The 24,470-nt window shown below is 35.8% G+C and overlaps 1 protein-coding gene and 1 pseudogene across 1 annotated transcript; one reads left to right on the forward strand and one right to left on the reverse strand.

Annotated features, from left to right (window-relative positions):
* Positions 1 to 6,058: 6,058 nt before the first annotated feature.
* Positions 6,059 to 6,989, forward strand: LOC100153289 (olfactory receptor 2J3-like). Its single transcript, XM_084970346.1, is given in 2 exon segments — positions 6,059 to 6,079; positions 6,081 to 6,989. Coding segments are annotated over 2 exon segments (930 nt in total).
* Positions 6,990 to 17,991: 11,002 nt separating this feature from the next.
* LOC146401357 (olfactory receptor 2B11-like) lies at positions 17,992 to 18,932 on the reverse strand (annotated as a pseudogene).
* Between the last annotated feature and the right edge of the window lie 5,538 nt (positions 18,933 to 24,470).

A 24,470-nucleotide genomic window follows, 5' to 3' on the forward strand; every position in this document is an offset into this window, starting at 1 on the left:
TCCGGATATATGCCCAAGAGTGGGACTGCTGGGTCATATGGTAGTTCAGTGTACATTTACATTTTCTATACGCTCTCTCCTCTTTCTGGGACCATTGTAAGATGAATATTGGTACCCTTAATGTTGTCCCAAAGATTCCTGAAATTGTTTTCACTTTTTTAAAATTTGTTTTTCTTTTTGCTATTCTCATTTGATGATTTCCATTAATCTATCTTTCAGATCACTTATACATTCTTCTGTTATCACTTAGTCTGCTGTTCATTCCTTCTCATTTTTTTTTTTCATTTTAGTTATTCTTCAGTTTTGACTGGTTCTTTTTTTTTCTTTTTTCTGGCTGACCCATGGCATGCAGAAGTTCCTGAGCCAGGGATCTAGCCTGAGCCACACCAGGGTCAACCTCAAATCCTTAACCACTAGGTCACCAGAGGACTCCTGACTGGTACTTTTTAAAAATTTTTAGTTCCTTGTTAAACTTCTCACTGTTTTCATCTATTCTTTTCCTTAATTCAGTTAGCATTCTTAATACTGGTACTTTCAATTCTTTATCTAATAGATTGTTTATTTCAGTCTCATTAGTTGTTTTTTCAGGGGTTTTCTCTTGTTCTTTCAGTTGATACAGGTTTCTCTGTATTCTCGTTTTGCTTACTTCCCTCTGTCTCTATGAAACTAGGTGAACGGTTACCCTCAGCAGTCTTGAACAGGTGCATGTATTTGGGAGCATCCCTATACAGTTTGTGGGTGTCCAGCGGCTTTGATGGAACAACTGGACTTGATGTGAGCAAAGTCAGATCTTCAGTATGTGCTGGTAACTATCACCTTGGTAGGAGGTTGGGCTAGAGATGAAGGGACTGGGTCCAGAGTTAGGTGTAAACCAGGACTTACCCTCTGCCCAGTGGCCATCACCACTGTATAGGGGGCCTGGGTGGGACCCAAGTTGCTGGAGCAGAAACCCTGAGGGTTGAGTCAAGCTGGCTCTATTTCCATTTTGTGTGTGCTCTTCTTCCCAGCACTGGCCCCCTCAGCCCCAAAGGGGAGCAGTGCTTGAGCCGGAGAGGCTGGTGTGTTTATCTGGCAATGGTCTGTGAATTTGGTGTGGTCTTTTAGCCTCCAGAGATCTGTTTCTGATGTGCTGTCTGTGTAAGTGCCAGTAATGGCTGCCCCCTCCCTGCTCAGATGCCACTTGGGTTTTGAGCTGTCATAGCATCTCCTGCTGAGATTTTTCCTTGGTCATGGCAGCACTTCCTCCATTGTGGAGCTATGAGTGTTTGTCTAGCTCAGAGTGGGGCATACACCAGGGCAGTCTCATGAAACCAGTCAGGTAGTCACATGGTTTCAGATGGCCGTTTGTGCACTGCTTTGGGAAGAAGAAAGAAACAGTTCTAACTAGGACAACTCCTTGAAGGGCATTAATTGCTACTTTGGGATTTACTCTCCCAGTGGCCCCATTCAAGGAAGGCAAATTGCAGTATTCTTTTGATTCCATAAAGGCACCATTTGCTCTAGGAAAAGAGGTTCATCCCTTGACACACGAGATCTTTTTGGTAGACTCACAACTCTCTCTTGTGTAGCAGTGATAATCATAGTAATTTTCAGCCTCTGCTTTCCTATTCTGATGTAGTAAATTAGAATGTATGATCTAGGAAGTCATTTATTTTGGTGATTTGACAGAGATGAAAACCAGCAATCAGATGGTTCCACACATAAAGAAGCATAGATCAGGTGGACAAATAAGGTAATGTGGACAGACACAGGAAGGACAGAAGTGAAGGGAGTTGTTTGAATGTTACTTAAATGCTAGGTAAGAGTATTAAGGGACTAAAGTAGGAAAAAAAATAAGCTTACCAGTGATATGGGGATGGGGAAGAGAAACTCATGTCTACCACATGATATTTCTTCCAAGATGTCTTACTTTAAAAAAAGAGAAGAGATATTTCATTCCATAACCTGTGAAAGCAACCATTGATGAGATCTTTATTTCCCACTCCTCTGGTAAGAAGAAATTTAACCATGAAGTTCCTACCCTTTCTCTACTTACATTTGGTAGTTTTATTTTTTTTTTGTGTCTTATCTCATATCCCTTTTTCACTTCTGTAAGAATGCTGAAGGATGGCTAATGCAACAAGTAAATATATCATATAGCTGCTTCTTTGTTTTAATTACTGTTTCATGCAGCTGTATAAGGAAGAAGAAAATTATATCTGCATTAGAAGAAGCAATACCTGTGTTTCTTTTTGTATTTCTCATGATATACTAGCTCCTATTCTAGGGAAATTTTTTAGAATCTTGGAACTTTCCCATCATCCCTCAAATGTCAGTGACCTTGAATTGAAATAATCTTTGTAATTTACTAACTGACCATTCCTATTTTTGATTCGGCCATAGTGAACTTCTTCATCATCCATCATGCTCAACCATACCTTCTTTGGGGAGGTCTGAACTTTAACCTTGGGCGGGAAGTGCCTCTTTCCAAGTTTGTCCTTTCTTGGATACTGTCTCTTGGTCAAAGATATCATTTAGAGTTCTAATTACATTTTTATAGTTACTCTCTTTCCATAGCATAATAATTCTATTTTTATGTGATATTTATTTTTCCATTATAATTGATTTATAATTTTTTACATTAATCTTCTGTTTAATTACAAAAAATTTCTTATAAGTAATCTACTGTCTGATCATCTTGCATGGTTTCTGAGCTGTAGAAAGTAGTCTAGATTAGTAATAATTAGTTAATGATTAACAGTTTTAAGGCCCAAATCAGTCTTACAGTTGTAGTTAAATTGTTCCTAACTTTCCTGTTGAAACTCAACCAATTACCTACTGCTAACAACTTTTTCAAGAGTTGCACTTATAAATGTGAACAACTAAAAGACTCTCAAAGAGGTAAGCACAAATGGCTCTGCTATGATTTCTTTCTTTTTTTGGTTATAGCTTGTTAGAAAGTGTGAGGGGAAAAAATTGTCTATGAAAGGAGGGAAGCAGAAGTGATGTGGCAACACTGAATGAGGCAAAGCATTTACAGAGAGAAGGAGGGATATTTATTTATTAAACATTTCTTTTTTTCTTTCTTTCTTTCTTTTTTTTTTTTTTTTTTTTTTTTGTCTTTTTAGGGCTGTACCCACAGCATATGGAAGTTCCTAGGCTAAGAGTCAAATCAGAGCTGCAGCTGCTGGCCTGTGCCACTGCCACAGCAATGCAGGATCCCAGCCACATCTATGGCCTATATCACAGCTCACGGCAATGCTGGAGCCTTACCCACTGAATGAGACCAGGGATTGAACCTGCATCTTCATGGATACTACTTGGGTTTGTTACCTGCTAAGCCAAGATGGGAACTCCAAGGAGGTATATTTAAATGGTAGTTGTTATGCCTTGTTACAATAGCTACATAACAAAAGGTAGTGTTAATCCTTCCTATGGAAGACTGAAAACCCACAAGAGAAAAAAGAATCACTTACGAGTTATAACTATTTATGAAATGCACTTTTTTTTTAACAAAAATGGGTTATGGGATGGAAATCCTGTGAAACTGGATTGTTACGATCATTATACAACTACAGATGTGATAAATTCATTTGAGTAATAAAAAAATTAAATTAAAAAATAGATAAGTAAATATAAAAAAAAAGAAATGTAAGATTCTCTATGCAAAATATAGAGTTTGCTCCGATGATAAGCCATAGTAAACTGAGCTGTTTGCATTTTACAGGTTCTACATTTTTATCAGGAGGCTCACCAACTTTGTGCTTAGCCCTGAGCAGAAGGTCTTGTAAATGAGCCTTCAGAAGAGAGGTGCATGCTCAGATTGTGCACATAGGGCAGCCGCATAACATAGACTTGGTTGTTACTGATTCTCCTTGTAAAAAGAGTTTTAAATAACTGATGGGAAGTGGATATAATATATTAGGATCCTCAGGATCTTTACCACAATCTGAAGAATTAGGCCCTGAGTCTTCTGTTGGCTGCGGAATTTTTTAAAAAATAAAAATGCAATGAAATAATACCTCACTAATAGAAGGTCTGTTGAATGCCTAAAAAGGCAAAATATATTAGATGATAAAGTCATTTAATGGTTTCCATAAATATTCAGAATTCTCTAAGTTGGAGAATAAAACTATATGTAGACATTAATAGTTATGATTAGAATTTAAACATGGTTTCAGTTATTGTCCTAAATAAAAAGAAATAATGTAGAAACCTTCTTGAGGTCCTATGTTCCAGTTTCTCAGCCCTGTGATATACGTATATACACTTTCAACTTTAAACACTAGTAGTCAGTTTACTCAATTTCTCATCCTGCCTTGCTTCTTTGCTCTCTCAATGAAGCTATATCTTCTTTTTGCTAAAAATTTCTCTTTTCAAATCAGTTATATTCACATGTCTTTTTAGGCATTTAATCACTATCTCCTTGCCTATTTTCACAGATCTATTCATGTGAATTAAGACCTTCGGCTTTGTTTGCATCATGAATAATAAGTTGATGTGCATGTGTCCCTGTGCCTTTTTTTTTTTTGGTATCTCTATTTAGTTTTCAGTTTAGAAATAAACTGTGAGTGCAAGTAAACAAATAGGAAGAACAAGTTTTTCTATAAGAAAATTTAATTGAAGCTCAATATTTTTCACCCCATATAAACACCTTGAAATAATAAGTAGATTTGATATTGTTCATTGTAATTTATATATAAGATTATTGGGATTACAGTTATTCTGTTTTCTATAATCACATAAATGGAAATTGTGTAAAAATGATGAAAAGAAAACTAAAGCTATTTGTTAAAAAAAGATTATTTGTTTCGTGGAAATTTTCTTCTTTAGGTCTGCTAGGAAATTTTTAAGTTACTGTTTACCCAGATGTCACCCTTGGATGAATGAGAAGAACTCAATAGTTAAGAAGTTATTTTTCTTTTTTTCAATTTTTTTATTGCTATTTCCCCAATACAATTTTTTTTCTCTATAGGACAAATATCTGGAGGAAATATAAAAATTAAAAAAATTATATTTACTTTTTGTAACTTTTTTTTAAATTGTTATTTCCCCCAACACACTTTTTTTTCCCCACTGTACAGCATGGGAACTCAGTCACACATATATGGAAAAAAATTTATGTATAATTTTTGCAACTTTATATTCTGGTTAAATATCACATTTACAGAAAAGTTTTGAAAAAGTGGTATAAAGAACTATTAACCTTTTAATCAGATTAAGCAGTAGTTTATATTATTATATACTATTAACCTTTTAATCAGATTAAGCAATAGTTTATATTCTGCCTGAAAAAGATTTATTCTATTACCCATCCTCTCTCTCATTTCCCTATCTCTCTCTCTCTCTATCTATCCATCCATCTATCTATCATCTATGTGTCTATTATCTATCTATCATCTATCTTCATTTTGAATTCTTCATTGACTTTGATGTTTTTGAAGAGTGTAGGCCGACTATTTTATCCACCTCATCTCAGTGTAAGCTTGTCTCATGCTTCTTCATTATTAAAATCAGGCTGTGCATTTTTGGCAGTAATATGACTGAAGTGATTTTATATTGTGTTCAACACCCTGTATCAATAGTCACATGATGTTGGTTTGTTTCAACATTGGTGACATTAACATTGATTACTGGGCTGTGGTGATGTCCATCAGGTTTTCTGTTGTAAAATCTACCACTTTTCATTTTGTAATTAACAAATAATTTGGTGGAGGATATTTTAGACAATGTAAATTACTCATCATGTCTTTCTTCACTAGTTTTTAGCATTCATTTGTGTTTTTCTAACTCTTCTCTTATTTCTCTATTTATCATTTAGGATCTTGGTGATAGAAATAGCTTTATCTTCCCTACTATTTATTTAGTCTTTTTAAATTTATTGGTATTAGTTTGTGGATTCTTTTTTTTTTCATTTATTACCATCACAGTTTCACTTAGTGGCCAAATTGTCTTAGAATTGAACAGTGGTAGGCCTTTCAAACTGGATCGTGTTTCTTTTTCATGTTTTCCTGTGGTTTGTAGACTATTTCCTTACTTTTTGGGGTGTGTATGTGATTCTCTTCTCAGGTAATAAGAAATGAATGATGATGGAAAAAATCAATGCAACTTTGGAAGGCTACTTTGTTCTACTGGGTTTTTCTAATTGGCCTCATCTGGAAGTAATACTCTTTGTGGTTATCTTGATGTTCTACTTGATGACATTGATAGGCAACCTGTTCATCATCATCTTGTCATACGTAGATGCCCATCTACACACACCCATGTATTTCTTCCTCTCAAACCTCTCTTTTCTGGATCTCTGCTATACCACCAGCTCCATCCCTCAGTTGCTGATCAACCTCTGGGGCCCAGAAAAAAACATTTCTTACAATGGTTGCATGATTCAACTTTATTTTGTCCTTGCACTGGGATCCACAGAATGTGTGCTACTGGTGGTGATGTCCTATGACCGTTATGCAGCTGTATGTAGACCCTTGCATTACACTGTCCTCATGCACCCTCGTTTCTGCCATCTGTTGGCTGTGGCTTCTTGGGCAAGTGGCTTTACCAACTCAGCACTTCATTCCTTCCTTACCTTTTGGGTACCCCTGTGTGGACATCGTCAGGTGGATCATTTCTTCTGTGAAGTTCCAGCACTGCTTAGACTGTCATGCATTGATACTCATGCTAATGAGCTGACCCTCATGATCACAAGCTCCATTTTTGTTCTCATACCGCTCATCCTCATTCTCAGCTCTTATGGTGCCATTGCCCGTGCTGTGCTGAGGATGCAGTCAACAACTGGACTTCAGAAAGTCTTTGGGACATGTGGATCTCATCTTATGGTTGTATCCCTGTTTTTCATTCCAGCCATGTGCATATATCTCCTGCCATCATCTGGAAGTTCTCAAGACCAAGGAAAGTTCATTGCCCTTTTTTATACTGTTGTCACACCTAGCCTCAACCCTTTAATCTACACCTTGAGAAACAAAGATGTAAGAGGGGCAGTAAAAAGATTAATGGGGTGAGGTGAGCCTGTGTATCTGTGACATTAATAGAATAATGGAGCATCTCTTCACCAGTGAGTGGTTCATCCTGCCATCTATTCATCAACCACTCCCATTTCCTCACTCTCTTAGTATTTATTGAGAATATACTGTCACAGGTCATGGAGTTTGTGGTAGTGGATATGAATTAAATGCAATCTGCCTAAATACTAATCACTCTCTAGTGGAGAAAATAGCCATGTAAAATCAAGATAAAATGTCAATGTTAATTTTTTCAGTGCACAAACCTAATCAAAATATCTTTTTCTTAATTGAAAATGCAACACAAAATTTGTTGTAAAAATTGATAAAATTCAGGTTAATTTCCTATGGAAAGATGATATTCTTAATTTAAAAAACCCTAGAACATGTCTTTTAATTTCTTACCTTGTAGGCAGAATTTATCATAACATTTGACTTTTGTCTTTGGTTTAACAAAAGACATAGTGAAATACTTTAGATATTTTCTCCAACACTATTATTCTATTTTGAATACTAGTTACCACTGTCAGGAAGTTTGGTCTGTATTCTTTTTTTTTTTTTAATCTTTTTTAAGGGCCGCACCCATGGCATATGGAGGTTCCCAGGTGAGGGGTTAAATTGGAGCTGCAGTTGCCAGCCTACACCACAGCCACAGCAATGCCAGATCTTTAACCCACTGAGCGAGGCCAGGGATCAAACCTACGTCCTCATGGATGCTAGTGACATTTGTTTCCGCTGAGCCATGACAGGAACTCCTGGTCTGTGTTCTTTAATATCCCATTATCATAGTAAGAAAATAACGTCTATGAGTTGTAGCAAGAAGGCCTCTGAAATAATGCAGCAGAAGTAAGCATCTCATATTTCTCTTTGTTCCCCAAGGTAGTGAGATGTGTAAAGGAGGTGGAAATAAGCTGTAAAGCTGTAGATGTGTAGCTCGTAAAGTAATGGTCATCATAGGCTAGGTGTTGTTAGATGACTTAAGTGCTTAGAATGACTGCATAGCTTAAGAAGAAATACGGAATATGTGAGGCAGAATTAGTACTAGGCTCTGAAAAAATGAGTTGATACATCTGTTAGGTACTTGAAAGAATAACTTGAAAATGTATTGGAGGAGTTCCCGTCGTGGTGCAGTGGTTAACAAATGCGACTAGGAACCATGAGGTTGCGGGCTCAATCCCTGCCCTTGCTCAGCGGGTTAAGGACCTGGTGTGGCCATGAGCTGTGGTGTAGGTCGCAGATGCGGCTCGGATCCCGAGTTGCTGTGGCTCTGGCATAGGCTGGTGGCTACAGCTCTGATTAGACCCCTAGCCTGGGAACCTCCATATGCCACAGGAGGGGCTCAAGGAAAGGCAAAAAGACAAAAAAAAAAAAAAGAAAAGAAAAGAAAAAGAAAATGTATTGGAAAAATTTTGTGATAACTATATGAAAATGTTAGCTTTTTAATTTTTAATCTTGATCTGATTTGAATATCTGTGGTTAGAAAGTTTGTTATGAAAATCAATTTACATATTTTTTCAAATAAATAAAAAATGTTTTCTTTGAATGTAGACATGGCATTTGGAAGTTCCCTGGCCAGAGACCAAATCCGAGTTGCACCTGCGACCAATGCCACCGCTGCGGTGACCCTGAGTCCTTAACTTACCATGCCACAGCAAGAACTCCATAAATAATTTTTTTAATTAAAGTAACAGTTTTGTTACCTATATTATTGCCACCATTCCCACTCAAATAAGTGTACTATGAATATAACATTTAAAATGGCACCCATATTGAGCTAAAGTGGAATAAGGCTAAAGGACAATTCAATGTAAAGTAAAATATTGGCAACACCTGAATTTTTATGTAACTCAAATGTCAGTTATAGTTTTGGGGGCCTCTAAAGTTTGGATATGATTGATTCAAATCCTATTCCCTAAATTTTCAAAATGCACAACATATCCCCAAACTTCCCCTCAATTTTTTTGTGTGGTTTGCAATTACATTGATTCCGGTATATTTGTCTTCTTTGTTGTCTGTGATTCTTTATCTCCAACTAGGTATAAAAAATAATATGGTATATATTAATTTGTCCTTAACCTACTGTTCAAAAAATGAAGAACAAGAAGCATGTATATAAAAGAACTTTTAATAAATAATGGGGTCATGTAGAATAGATCATCATGGAGCAAAAAACTTTTAGAAACTTAAAAAACATAGTTTTTTAGTTCTTTGAACCATCTTATACTTATCGAAATCTTATTGGTTGGGACACCTCTTGTGATACTATCTAACAAAAAAACTTTGAAATTTTCCATCTATTTTCTTCCCTTTCTGCTTGCAAAACATATAAATATATTTTTCTATGTGTAGACTATTTTTCTTGGAATGCATAATTTTAGCATATATGATTCTTAATCCTAGCCATATTATTATATATTCTATTTAATTTATAATTTAAAATAAAGATGTTTCAAAAATTCCGCTAAAGATGAACAAGATGATATTGTTTTTTATTGTTTACATTTTCAAACTATTTATATGAACCTTTTGCAATTTTATCACAGGCATGGTATAGGTATGTTTTTTCTCACTTTGTAGATAAGAAAACTGAAGGGAAGAAGATGTATGACTTACCTAAGGTTAAATAACTTGTATATAACAAATCAAGTAATGACAATAGATTTGCCTGAAGTCCCCCCCCCCCTTTTTTTGGTATTTTTTAGGGCTGACTCATGGCATATGCAAGTTCCCAGACTAGGGATTGAATCAGAGCTGCAGCTGCCAGCCACAGCCACAGCCACAGCCACAGCAACATGGGATCTGAGCTGTGTCTGCGACCTACATCACAGCTCACAGCAACGCCTGATCCCTGACCCACTGAGTGAGGCCAGGGACCAAACCCCCATCCTCATGGACACTAGTTGGATTTGTTTCCCCTGTGCCACAACAGGAACTCCCTGAGTTCCTTTCTTATGGCCAACGCACCGAAGGTAAACTAGAAGGTCTGAGACCCTACCATTGCCAACCCTAAACTTAAAGCCAATATTAGGTAAATTGACAATCACACGGCACACATTAATTTGGGTCACAGACAACTTTACTGAAGAGCTAACAATGAATCCAGCCTTTTCTCAGCTAAGAATGGAGGCTAAATGCACTGAAGGACCACCTACTTTTTTTATACCAGGAAATTTCTACTCCCTATCTGGACAGTGTCTCCCAATCTCTGTCCACTTCATCTCGCACCTGTTCCTGTGCAGCACATTCCCTAAACACATGCTCAATTGTAGCTTCTGAGTCTATCTCAGCAGTGCAAAATGATTGGCACAAATATGTCATTGGATAATCACAGAAACTAGCTCTGGCTTCCAGCCCAGATACACTCATCCTCTGCTTTTTTATTGGCCTCAGTGTCACATATTGTATCTCTTTTTACAAATGTGAAGCTGAAAGGCCACTGGTTATCATATGCTATGACAACAGCAAGTGGTATCAAGCATAATAAATTTTCAAGTACAAATTTGCCATATTCTATTTATAATTCAGTACCAATAAAACTTAAATAAAAAAAGAGTATAGATTTCCTATAGATTTTCATCAGATTTCACAATGTTAGTATTTTGCTATGAGTGCTTTGATATTCTGTCTATAATAATGTAATATTAATGTGCATTTCAATATTTTTCTGAAATATTACAGAGTATAATGCAACCTAGTCCTAAGTGTTCCTGAGAGTATTTTCTAAATTAAAGATCACATCCAGGATTTCAAATTGAATTTAAGTGTTATATTTCTTGTCCTTTAATCTGGAACCATTTTTCAGTTTTTCTTTGCCTTTAGTGAGCTTAATATTTTTGAAGAATACAGGTCACTTGCATCATACAATACTGTTCAATTTAGATTTGACTAGTGTTTATGCAGAATGAGAATGTTCATTTTTGACAGTAATACCTCACAGCAGTGATATTATATCTGCTTGAGTGCATCTTTTTTTTTTTTTTTTTTTGGCTTTTTAGGGCGGCACTTGCAGCATATGGAGGTTCCCAGGCTAGGGGTCAAATCCGAGCTGCAGCTGCTGGCCTACTCCAGAGCCACAGCAACGTGAGATCCAAGCTGGGTCTGTAATCTATACCACAGCTCACGGCAAGGCCAGATCCTTAACCCTCTGAGTGAGGCCAGGGATTGAACCTGCATCCTCATGGATCCTAGTTGGGTTCATTATCCACTGAGCCACGATGGGAACTTCTCAAGTGCATCTTGTTAAAAAAAACCTGACATTTATTTTTCTATTATTGGTGATAAGAATTTTGAACACTTGGATAACATGGTGTGGGCCAGGATTCTCAACTATAAAGTTACTATGTTTCATTTGGTATTCATAAGAACCTTGTGGACAGACTGTTGAAATTAGGTAAATTCTGTTTTCCTTTACTTATTTGATATTGAGTTTTACTTATTGATATTTTAATTTTTTGCTTAAGTTTTGTTGATATATTGATGTACAACATAAGTTCAAGGTGTACAATGTGGTGATTTATACATGTATATACTGCAAATGTTTACCACAACCATGGTCATTAACCCATCTATTCCCTTACTTATTATACTTTTTTTTTGTAGTAAGAGCATTTAAGATCTATTCTCCTATCAACTTTCAAGTATATAATACAGTATTGTTAATTATGTCACCAGGTGTAAATTAGATACCCCAAATTTATTCATTTTATTTTATTATTATTGTTTTTAATTGAAATATAGTTGATTTACAATGTTATGCACATTTCTGCTGTATAGCAAAGTGACCCAGTCATACATATACGTATGTGTGTGTATATATATATATACATACACATTCATTTTTTAATATTATTTTCCATTATGGTCTATCTCAGGAGATTGGATAAACTATGCAGTACAACCTTATTGTCTATACATTCTAAATGTAATAGTTTGCATCTACTAACCCCAAACTCCCATCCACCCCACACTCTCCCTTCTCTCCCTTGGCAACCGCAAGAGTGTTCTCCATGTCTGTGAGTCTGTTTCTGTTTTGTAGTTAGGTTCACTTGTGCCCTATTTTAGGTTCTATATGTCAGTGATATCATCTGGTGTTTGTCGTTCTTGTTCTGACTTATTTCACTTAGTATGATATTCTCTAGTTATATCCATGTGGCTGTGAGTGGCATTATTTTGTTCTTTTTTATGGCTGAGTAGATTTTCATTATATATAGGTACCATATCAATCCATTCATTGGACATTTAGGTGATGGACATTTAGGTTTTTTCCATGTCTCGGGTATTATGAATAGTGCTGCAATGAACATGGGGGTAGATGCATCTTTTTGAATTATGGTTATGTATGCATATAAGCCCAGTAGTGCAATTTCTGGATCATATGGTAGTTCTATTTTTAATTTTCCAAGAAACCTACTTACTATTTTCCATAGTGGTTGTACCAATTTACATTCCCCCTAACAGTGTAGGAGAGTTCCCCTTTCTCCATACCCTCTCCAGCATTTGTTATTTGTAGACATATTAATGATGGCCATTCTGACCAGTGTGAGGTAGTACCTCATTATAGTTTTGATTTGCATTTTGCTAATAATTAGTGATGTTGAGCATCTTCTTATGTGCCTACTGGCCATCCATATATCTTCTTTGGAGAAATATCTATTTAGGTCTTCTGCACTTTCTTTTTCTTTTTTAAAAATTTTATTGAAGTATAGTTGAATTACAATGTTGTGATAATTCCCACTGTACAACAAAGTGATTCAGTTATACATATACACACATTCATTCTTTTTCAGTTTCTTTTCCCATAAAGATCATCACAGAATATTGGGTGAGTTCTCTCTGCTATTCAGCAGGTCCCTGTTGGCCAATCATTGCATATATCCCAGTGTGCATATGCCAATCCCAAATCCCCAGTCCATCCCTCCCCCTACATGTTCCCTTTGGTAACTATAAGTTTGTTTTCAAAGTCTGTGAGTATTTCTGCAGTATCTTTTTGTTTTAAGATTCCACTTATAAGTGATATCATATGATGTTTGTTTTTCACTGTCTAACTTCACTTAGTATGATAATCTCTAGGGTCATCCATGTTGCTGTAAACAGCATTATTTCATTCTTTTTCATGGATGAATAATATTCCATTGTACATGCATATACTATATCTTCTTTATAGACCAGCATATATTTGGGTCTTGTTTTTGTATCCATTTAGCCAGGCTACATCTTTTGGTGAGAGCATTTATTCCATTTACAGTTAAGGTAATTATTGACATCTGTGTTCTTTTTGCCATTTTGTTAATTATTTTGGATTTGTTTTTGTTGGTTTTTTCTCTTCCCTTCTTTTATTTTCTTATCTTATGGTTTGATGACTGTCTTTAGTGTTGTGTTTTAATTGTTTTTTATTTTGTTTTTGTCTTTTTAGGGCTGTAACCACAGCATATGGAGGTTCTCAGGCTATGGGTCATATTGGAGCTGCAGCTGCTGGCCTACACCACAGTCACAGCAACACCAGATCCAAGCTGCATCTTCCACCTACACCACAGCTCATGGCAACACTGGATCCTTGACCCCTGAGCAAGGCCAGAGATAACAGCTGTGCTCATGGATACTAGTTAGATTCATTTCTGCTGAGCCACGACGGGAACTCCCTAATTGATTTTTCTTATTTGTGTGTGTGTGTGTGTGTGTGTGTGTGTGTGTGTGTGTGTGTGTGTGTGTTTGTATTGTAGATTTTTGGTTTGTGGTTACCACAATGTTTTGATATAGGAGTCTTGTATATATAGTGTGTGTGTGTGTGTATGATCTTTATGATTTCCTTTCTTCTGCTGACTTTAGGTTTTGTTTGTTCTTCCTGATTCCTTTTTTTCTCTTCTCTTCTCTTCCTCTTCCCCTTCTCTTCCTCCCTCTCCCCTATCCTCCCCACCTGCCCTCCCATTCCCCTCCCCCTCCCTCCTCTTCTTCCTCTTCTTCTTCTTCTCCTTCTCCTCCTCCTCCTTCTCTCTCTCTTTTCCCCTTTTGTTCTACTTAGTTATGTGGAGATTGACCTTTTTGGAAGTCTGAAGTCTTCTGCCAGTGTTCAGTAGATGTTCTGTGCTAATCATTGTGCATGTAGATTTTTTTTTAATGTCGTTTGTGGGAGAAAGTGTGCTCCATGTCCTACTCCTCCGTCGTCTTGATCACAGATACTAATTTATAATTTTAAAGCTGATAGTTATACTCTTTGACTGACATTTTCTGTTTCTCCCAACCCCAGTCCCTAGCAGCTACCATTTTACTTATTATTTCTCTGAGGTTTTTTTGATTTCACATCAAAGTGAGGACATATAATACTTGTCTTTCTCTTTCTGCTTTATGTCGCCTAGCATAATACTCTCAAGTTCTATCCATGTTTTTGCAAAAGGCAAGATTTCCTTCTTTTTCAAGGCTGAATTATATTTCATTATATATATATATATATATATAATGTTATATAACAATAAATTATATATAACTATATATACTTGCATATTATGTAAGTAATGTTCTTTATACATTCCTCTTTTGATGGATGCTTAGTTTGTTTCCATGTCTTAACTATTGTGAATAATTCTGCACTCTCTCTTTTTCTCAGTTACTCTTGCTAAAGCTTGTCAGTTTTGTTTTTCTTTTCAAAAAACCAACTCTTTGTCTTGTTGGTCTTTTTTTTTTTTTTTTGCTTTTATGGTATCTCTATTGTTTATTTCTACTTTGATCATTATGATTTTCTTCTTTCTAAATTTGCGCTTAGTTTGTTTCTCTTTTCCTAGTTACTTGTGGTAAAGGTATGTTGGTTGTTTGTGATCTTTCTCTTTCATTTTATCCTTATAAACTTACCTATTAGAACTGCTTTTGCTGGAGATTGGGACAAGATGGCAGAGTAGAAAGACTTAAGCTCACCTCCTCTCATGAAAATACCAAAATTACAACTAAACGTTGAATAACTATCAATAAAATAGACTGGAAATTAGAACTGCTTTTGCTGCATCCTGTAAGTTTTGGTATTTTGTATTTCTTTTTCTTTTTGCTTTTTAGGGCCGAGCCTATAGCATATGGAGGTTCCCAGGTCAGGGGTCGAATCGGAACTGTAGCCACAGCAATGCAGGATGCCGGCTGTGTCTTTGACCTACACCACAGCTCACAGCAACACTGGATCCTTAACCCACTGAGCGAGATCAGTGGGATTGAACCCATAAGCTCATGATTACTAGTAGGATTTGTTTCCTCTGTGCCACAGTGTGAACCCTGGTATTTTGTATTTCTGTTTTCATTTGTATTAAAATATTTTTTTGATTTTCCATTTGATTTTTTTGACCTGTGGATGTTCGGGTGTGTGTTGTTTAGTTTCCACATGCTTGTAAATTTTCCAGTTGTCATCCTGGAATAGATATCTAGTTTCATATACCATTGTGGTCAGAAAAGATGCTTGCTATGAATTCAATCCTCTTACATTTGCTAAGTCTTCTTTTGTAACTTAACATATGACCAATCTATCTTGGAAAATGTTCTGTGTACACGTGATAAGAATGTTTGTGCTACTGTTGTTGGATGGAATGTTCTATATATGTTTGTTAGGTCCATTTGGATTAAAGTATATTTCCAATCCTGTGTCCTCATTGATTTGTTTTGATGATAGTTCCATTCTTGATTCTAAGTGAGGTATTAAAGTCCCCTACTCTTGTTACATTGTTGTCTATTTTACTCTTTTGTTCTGTTTGTGTTTGCTTAATATATTTAAGTGCTCTGATGTTGACTGAGTATATCTTTACAATTGTTGAATAAACTTTATGCTACTTTCTCCCTCCTACTCCTTCTGGGACTCCAGTAATTCATAGATAGTATCTTTTAATGGTATTCCGTAATTCACATAGATTTTCTCTTTCTTTTTAATTTTTTTCTTTTTGCTCTCCTGACAGTATGATTTTAAATAAGTCTTATAATTCACCAATTCTCTCATTTGTTTGGTTGAGTCTGTTTTTGAAGTTGTTTATTGAATTCTTCAGAGCTGTCATTGTTCTCATAAATTAGGGTTTTTAAAAATAGTTTTGATTTCTTTGTTGAACTTTAATTTGTTCACATTTGTCTGTTTCACTCACTTTTTTTTCAGATTTTTTCTTGTTCTTTGGAACACATTCCTTTATCTTCTAATTTTGTTTAACTTTCTCTGTCTTTATGAAAATTAGGTGAAACAGCTTCCTATCCCAGTCTTGAGGCATCCCTGTGAATTCTGCATGTGCCCAGTGGCTTTGGTGGGAGAGCTGGATCTGAGGTGAGCATGGGCTACATCTTCTCCTGGTGTGTGCTGGCAGCTGCCACCTTGGTGTGAGGTATGGCTGGAGTTGGAAGGACTAGAGTGAGAGCGTTTCTCCTATTCTCACTGGCTGTTACCATCCTACTGGGGGTAGGTTTGGGGCCCAGGGGGATGTAAGAGGAGCCCCAACTGAGTTGGGTTTCTGCTGGGTGTGATGGTTATCTCCACCTTGGATACTTTGGATTGTTGCGATGGGTCCTTGCCAGGGCCTGAGGGCTTGGGGCTGCTCTTCTGTGCTGGTTTCACTCTTTTTCCAGTGTCCATGGAGGCTGGATTGGAGCTGGAGTGGTTGTGCCATGCCACTGAGCTGCTTTCACTCCCATCCTGAAAGTGGTCTCCTCCCTGGAGCTAGTTTTGCTCCTCCCAAGGTGTTTTGTAGACAAAACACCCAGGCAGTTTTCTGTCTGCAGCCTCTGCATTTTGACAGGAAGACTGCTCTCTCTTTAAGAGTGAAGTCTTGGTTTCTTACAGCCCTCCTGTAAGCCCCACTGTTTTCCAAACCAGCTAAGGGGGTTTATCTTCCCATTGTCAGATTTCAGGACTGGGGTGCCTAATGTATGGCTGGAACATCTCACTCCCAAGCATTTTTCCTAATATTTACTTAATTATTTCTCCTCCATCTACTGCTTTAATCCAACTACCAGTCCTATTGTTTGTATTTAGTTTTATGTGTTTTTTCTATAAATCATATATTTTCTTACATATTTTTTTGCAGTTTCTTCTTTTTGCTTTTGGTTCGCTTTAAGGTATTCTAAGATATTTGCTTACTCAGACTGATAATTCAGTTATCAATAGTAACAATTCAATTATCAATTTCTTTGTTGTATAATTTAGTTTTAGGAAACCAATTTTGAAAATTTTATTGCACATAAATGATACTACTGATCAAAGTACGTAGCTGAATTTAATAGAACATTTAATTATTAGGAAGCGTATCTTCTAGATATTCAGCTTGGTCTTTTTGCATTTGCCTTAGCATTTGCTAGGAGTCGTGATTTTAAATTCTCTGCCTGTGGGTTTACAATTTTTCTTGAAAGCTTGGAGCATCTGAGATTCTTCACATATTCAACAAACTATCTTCTATTTTTTGGGAGGCGGGGGGTGAGTGGGTAGATGGGCTATACCTTTTCCCATATGTCAGATCCTGTCTGACTTTTGCCTCTAAAGAATATCTCAAAAATATTTTCCTGTGATGGTCCTCACAAATTCTACTTTTAAATTGATGTTAACCGAGGAAGTTTTTAAAAATAGTTTTCTGGACATGATTTCTCAAAATTCTGATACAAGATATCTGCAGTGGAGTCATGTTTGTGATTTTTAAAGTATAAGTATTCTGATGTGTACCAAAGCTGAAAAACAGTCTTTCTAGCAAATAGGACCAGGTGCATCAAATGTGCCTATACTTGGGAAAACTTGTAACATAGAGATATTTTTAAAACATCTATTTAAGAAAAATTTTCAATATGTTTGTTAAGACACAATTTATACAGATATGAATTTTTAATATTTTTATAAATTTAATTTAAATTTAGTACCATATATTTATTTTATTTCTTATGATAGCTACATAGTAAAAAGTTACGTCTTTGGGGATAATTTTGAGACGAGGCAAAACCAAGAGGTAATTTAGAACAGAGGCTCTTCTAAGTCCTATATGGAAAGTATGAAGTACAAAAATAGCTATGTTTATCCTCTTCTTTGATGGTACAATGAGACAAGAAGCCTCATCATTGCCCCTTTCATGTCTTTGTTCCTCAAAGTATAAATAAAAGGATTAAGCATAGGAGTCACCAAGCTGTAGAATAGGGACATGAGTTTGTTCTTATCCTGGGAGTTAGCAGCAGAAGGTTGCACATACATGCTAATTACTGGCCCATAGAAGAGAGATACAGCAATAATATGAGAACTACATGTGTTAAAGGCCTTCTTTCCCTTGAGGACTGAATTCTGAGCACTGTAGCTACGATGAACCCATAGGAGACAAGAATAAGTGACAAGGGAACGAGGGAATAGAATGTTCCCACAATGGAGAGCATAGCTACATTGAATGTGGTATCAGTACATGACATCTTGATCATCACTGGGACCTCACACAGGAAATCATCTACCTTGTTGTTGCCACAAAGTGGCAGCTGGATGGTGAGGGATGACTGAAGCAAGGAGGTGACCAAACCACTTAGCCATGCCATGACCACTAGGAAGATACAGAGTTGCTGATGCATGATGACTGGGTACCTCAAAGGCTTGCAGATGGCCATGTAATGATCCATGGACATCACAGCTAAGAGGATGCATTCGGTGGCCCCCCAAAAGTGAAACATATAAAACTGAGTCACACAGCCTCCGTAGCTGATAGACTTATCTGGGCCCCAGAGGTTTAGCAGCAGTTGAGGGATGGTGGTTGTGGTAAAACAAAGGTCCAGGAAGGAGAGGTTGGAAAGGAAGAAGTACATAGGGCTGTCAAGATTCGGATCTACTCTGGATACCACTATAATTGAGATGTTTCCTACTAGTGTACAGATGTAAGCAGCAAGCACTATTATGAAGAGTGGCATTTCCAACCAGGGATGGTCAGAGAAGCCCAAGAGAATGAAAACCTTTGGAGTACTTACATTTCTTGCATTCATGACTGTCGTTGCTCTTGTTCATGGACTTAAGTCAAAATGAAGATGTATATTTCAGTATTAAATATTCTTGATGGTCAACTTATTCAGTTAAATAAAGTGAGTTATGAAGGGATTTTCTCTGTGATGTAACTCCAGTGATGTGAATTGATACTTGCAAGATGAAAACATGAATCAAAATGCCCCAAATTATTATTTTGTGGTACATCTAAAAGAAGATTAACAAATCTCTATATTTTACCTAGAGAATGTAATATAGAAAATTTTTATAGAATAATGATTAAGTAAAGGGATACCACAGTTTTTCTTATATTTGAGAAAATAATGAAATGGAAGAATGTTTCCCCAAACCCACCCGTGCTGACTTACCACATGTGTTCATTTCTTTCATCCTTAGTCTGCTAAACCTTATTATTCTCTGGTTGAATTTCTGAGTTTATTTAGGTAAGTTCAGAACTCTAGCTGGATTGGTCTGCTTCATATAGAAACAGCAAGAGAGAGCACTTTTCCTTAGTCCTGTATCTCAAATCATAAAATGACTTTTGCAAAGATAAAACTTGTCATAGAAGAAAACACACAGTTAAAATGATTCCCAGTCAATGAAGACCTGCAGTATAGCACAGGGAAGCCTACCCAATATTCTGTGATAAGCTTTATGAGAAAAGAATCTGAAAAGGAATGGATGTGTGTATGTGTATAACCGAGTCACTTTGTTGTACAGCAGAAATGATCACAACAATCTTTCTGTGCCATGAGGATTAATTAGTCCAATATGTGTGGCTACCCTTTTGCAAGTGTAATACTTTATGTTGGGTTAGTTATTTTCATTGAGTACAGTGTCCAGGTTGATTTATGCATCTGTATCTTCTAATTAATTTTTCTTTAGGTTGTATCCAAATATTAACATTGTACTTATCTCTGCCAAAAGAAGTCTTGTAAAGATTGCGTTTTCTTCCCTTTCATTTCCCCAAATTATTCTTATCACTCTTATCACAAAGTGCATGAGGTTGTGCAAAATGGTAAAGTCGATTAAGCTGAACAGATCGCTCCCACTCACATACAATACCTTCTTTAAATCAGTGTTGATATTCCATGGTAGTATTTCCCTTTCTTGCAAAAATTGACACTGATCTTTTTTTTTCCATCAGAATGAAATGTTAGTTGGAGGTAAATATTGAATATTCTCTCTGTGTTCAGTGTCTTCTTATCATAAGTCCTTAATATTATTCATTTGATTTGAAGGATCCTAAATATGTTCAGATGTGGAAACCTATTTTATTCTAAAATAATTGTTAAGGAAGTGTTCTTACTCTTTATAGAGCTGTGGGACATTTTTTCCATTGAGATAATAAACCTCAGTGGAAATTCTTGTCAAGAAACACTAGAAATTCCCTAGAGGGTATAATACTGCTAAGTTCCTTCTTGCCCAGTACAATGAAATGATAAATTTTGGCATTTTTCCTGTTGTGGAAAATTAGCTCAGGACTGAAAGAATCCCAGAAAAGCTAACCTACTTCAATAATTTCATAGACTATTTACTTGGATTTCAGGGAAAATTCGAGACAATTATTTTTGGTGTCAAGATACAATTTTCTTTTATTTATACTTTTTCTTGGGATATTATTTCCTGATATAATACATGTTGAGTAATTTTAATTTTACATAGAGAAAGAAGGAGCAGTCACCTTCCAATATGACTTTTAAGGAACTAAAATTTCTTGTTTTCAAATATTTTTCCTCCAATAGCCTAGCATAGTATAGATTGACCTAACACTGACTATGTTAAAGTTCCACAAATGATTTTTTTTTTGGTATTTTTGCCATTTCTTGGGCCGCTCCCAAGGCATATGGGAGGTTCCCAGGCTAGGGGTCTAATTGGAGCTATAGCCACTGGCCTATGCCAGAGCCACAGCAATGCGGGATTCGAGTCGCGTCTGCGACCTACACCACAGCTCACAGCAACCCTGGACCCTTAACCCACTGAACAAGGGCAGGAATCGAACCCGCAACCTCATGGTTCCTAGTCGGATTCGTTAACCACTGCGCCACGACGGGAACTCCCCACAAATGATTTAAATAATAAAAAATTGTATCAAGAAGAAATCAGTTTACAGAGTTTTATTAATTTATTCAATCAATAAATATTTTCAAATGCCCACTACACGTAGCTTTCTCCATTGCTTCAAATATTAACATTGAAAAATTACAAAAATTTGCTGTAATGACATTTATTTGTAATAGAGAAATAAGATATTGGTGCTTATTCTCAGTGTCTTAGTAAACTTGGCTACAGAATGATTGAAATGTTAGTGAAATAATGCACAATGGGCAATATGATATGTGGCAAAACAGATTTTCATTTATTATTTTTAAAAAATTACGTAACTTTCAAGTGTACAACATTGTAATTCATCATCTGTATACACTAGCAAGTGATCACCATCACAAGTCTAGTTGCCATCACGACCCCTTTTAGCTGTTTCACCCATGCCCCCAAACCCTTCCCCTCTGGTAACCCTAATTTGTTTGTACCTGTGAGTTTATTTTTGTTTTGTTTTTTGTTTGTTTTTTAGATTCCACATATGAGTGATATCTTACAGCATTTGGAAACCCCTGTGCTTCCAGTACCTGAATATCTGTTTCTTTCTTCAGGTTCAGGGAGGTTTCAGCCCTAATTTCATCAAATACATTTGACACCTTTCTCTATCTCTTCTTTTTCTGGGATTCCTGTATCGCGAATGGTAGTGTGCTTGACATTGTCCCAGAATTCTCTTAAACCATTCTTATTTAAAACAACAACAACAAAAAATGTTTTTGATGTCTGATTGGCTGATTTCTATTATTCTATTTTTTGGATTGCTTATATATTCTTCTGTATCATTTAATCTGTTGTTAATTCCCCCTAGTGAACTGAATTCTTCATTTCAGTTACTGTATTCTTCAGCTCGGACTATTTCTTTATTATATTTTCTAGTTGTTTGGTGAAAGTCTGTGTTCTTATATTGCACCCCCTACCTAGCTTAGTTAACATTTTTATTACTATTGCCTTGAACTTTTTATCTGGTAAATTATTTACCCCTGTTTCATTGGAGTTTTTCAGGGATTGTTTCTCATTCTTTCATTTAAAACATATTCTTCTGCCTTCTCATTTTGTTTAACTCTCTCTGTCTCTATGAAATTATGTGAAACTGTTCCCTATCCTAGTCTTGAAGGCTGTGACTTTAACTCACACTGATTAACAAAGCTGGTCACAGACCGTGACTTAGTTCAACAGGAGGGAAAATTTAATCCTACCCTATTCCTAGAAGGTATGAGAAACCAAATATCTGTGGTCAGCCTTCAAGATTACCACTGTCTGCCTTTTAGTCACAAAATATTTCATTTATTCTTCCTCCACAGAAAATACATCTGTCTCCTTCTGAAAAGAGACATATACACATTTTTCATCCATTAATAAGATGCAGTTCGAAGTTCAGGGTCTCTGCTTGGCTAATAAACCTGTGAATTAAATAGACAAGTTATCTGTCCTCCACATGCCCCAAAATTCAATCAGTAGAACTGGAAGAAGATGGCCAATAAAGAACCCCCCACTGGGAAAGAGAAAAATTTAGAGATACATAGAAGACAAAGTTATCCAGAAATTCTGAAAACCATGAGCAGTTGTGAAGAGTTCCAACTCTGAGCTGTGAAATATTCCCATGGTCTACTCATTGAAGTAGGTCCCCAGCTACTTTATACCAGTTATTCCTCATACTATTGGTTTTTATTTTTTTGTAGGTCCGTTAACCTCAATGTCTATATCTGAAAAGAGCAATAATGAATATGTTTGCTTTTTCAACTTCCTTCCTACTTAACGAAGATTGGTGTCCAAGGGTTATTTAAAATCTCAAGGCTTAAGAGTCATCTTTATTTGGTAGTATAACTTTCTCTAAAACTTAGCATCTAATCTATTTGATCTAAGTCTGCTTTGAGTTCCAGTGGCCACATCCACAGTATTTGTAAAGATACGACTCTCTTTATGTTGCTATATGTAGATTTCTTGGAACTATAATCCTTTGGTGAAAGAGGCTTATTCTCTTTTCACTTTTCCCTTATTCTTTTTTCTTTAACTATTTATCCAAGTAAAAGCATATATTAGGAGGTATTTTAATCCACTCAAAGTTCAATAGCAGGTACATTTTTAATGTTCTTAAATAAAAATTCTAATCACTAGATATTACATTTTAATTCACCTCTCTCAAACAATGTCTTCAATTTTATATATTACTATCTGGAACTAAGAATTTTTTTCTTCTTTTCTGATCCATCAAGTGCATGAATTTTTAGAATCTCACTATTTTGTTTCCACTTGAAGACAGCTATTTAATCTGTGTTTTAAAGAATTCAGGTATAAAATGTTGGCAAGAATGTGGAGAAAAGGGAACCCTTATTTACTATTGGTGGGAATATAAATTGCTGCAGCCACTGTGAAAAATAATATGGAGATTTCTCAAAAAAAACTAAAAATAAAACTACTATATGACCTAGCAGTTCCACTCTTGGGTATGTATCTGAAAAAAAAAATAATCAAAAAACCAAAACTACTAATTTGAAAAGATATATGCACACAATAGTCATAGCAGCATTATTTATAATTGCCAAGGTGTTTAAGCAACCTAAGTGTCCATCAGTAGATGGATGGATAAAGAAGATGTGATGTATATGTGCAATAGAATGCTATTCAGAAAAGAATGAAATTTAGCCATTTTCATCAACATGGATGGACTTGGAGGGCATTATACTAAAGGAAGTAAGTCATAGAGAAAAAGACAAACACTGTATGATATCACTTACATGTGGAACCTAAAAAATACAACAAATTGTGACTATAACAAAAAAGAAGCAGACTCACAGATGTAGAGAACAAATGAGTAGTTCCCAGTGAGGAGAGCAAAGGAGGAGAGAGCAATATATGGGTAGGGGAAAAATGGGTTATTATGGGATTTTATGAAATCATGTGTGTGAAACTTTTGAAAATTGTAAAGCACTATAGAATTTAAAGAACCTTAAATAAAAAAGAATCTAGGTACGTTATCAAGATATAATGCACATAAAAAAGAAATTATAACCCTCCATTGACAGAAAAGATGAATAAACTAATATGCCAACAGTGGTAAACTTTAAATATCGTAAATTTAAGGATGAACTCTTTTCCATAAAACTGTTTGCTTTTTCTAAAATATAAGTCTCATATTATTATCTTACATAAATATGTCTCATATTATTATATATCTCTTATTATCTTTATAATTACATAAATAATGTGTTTATGTAACTTTTAAAAGAGAAAGGATTATTAATAACTATATGTGACAATCACTAGATTTTCATTTTTACAGGGAAATACAGTTTCCTTAGCTTTTGAGAATTTAAGTATATATCCCACCATGGAATTTCATATGACCACCATTCCTAGCCCTAGAGAGTTTCACATCTCTGAAAATTCTTTTAACAGAATAAATGAAAATTTGCATATTAGCTAAAATTATCCATAGTTTTGAC

The sequence above is a fragment of the Sus scrofa genome, chromosome 7, assembly GCF_054392235.1.
Source record: "Sus scrofa isolate SSC_HxYL_T2T_F1_AM1 chromosome 7, Sscrofa_HxYL_maternal_Yorkshire_Landrace_v2.0, whole genome shotgun sequence".
Lineage (NCBI taxonomy): Eukaryota > Metazoa > Chordata > Mammalia > Artiodactyla > Suidae > Sus > Sus scrofa.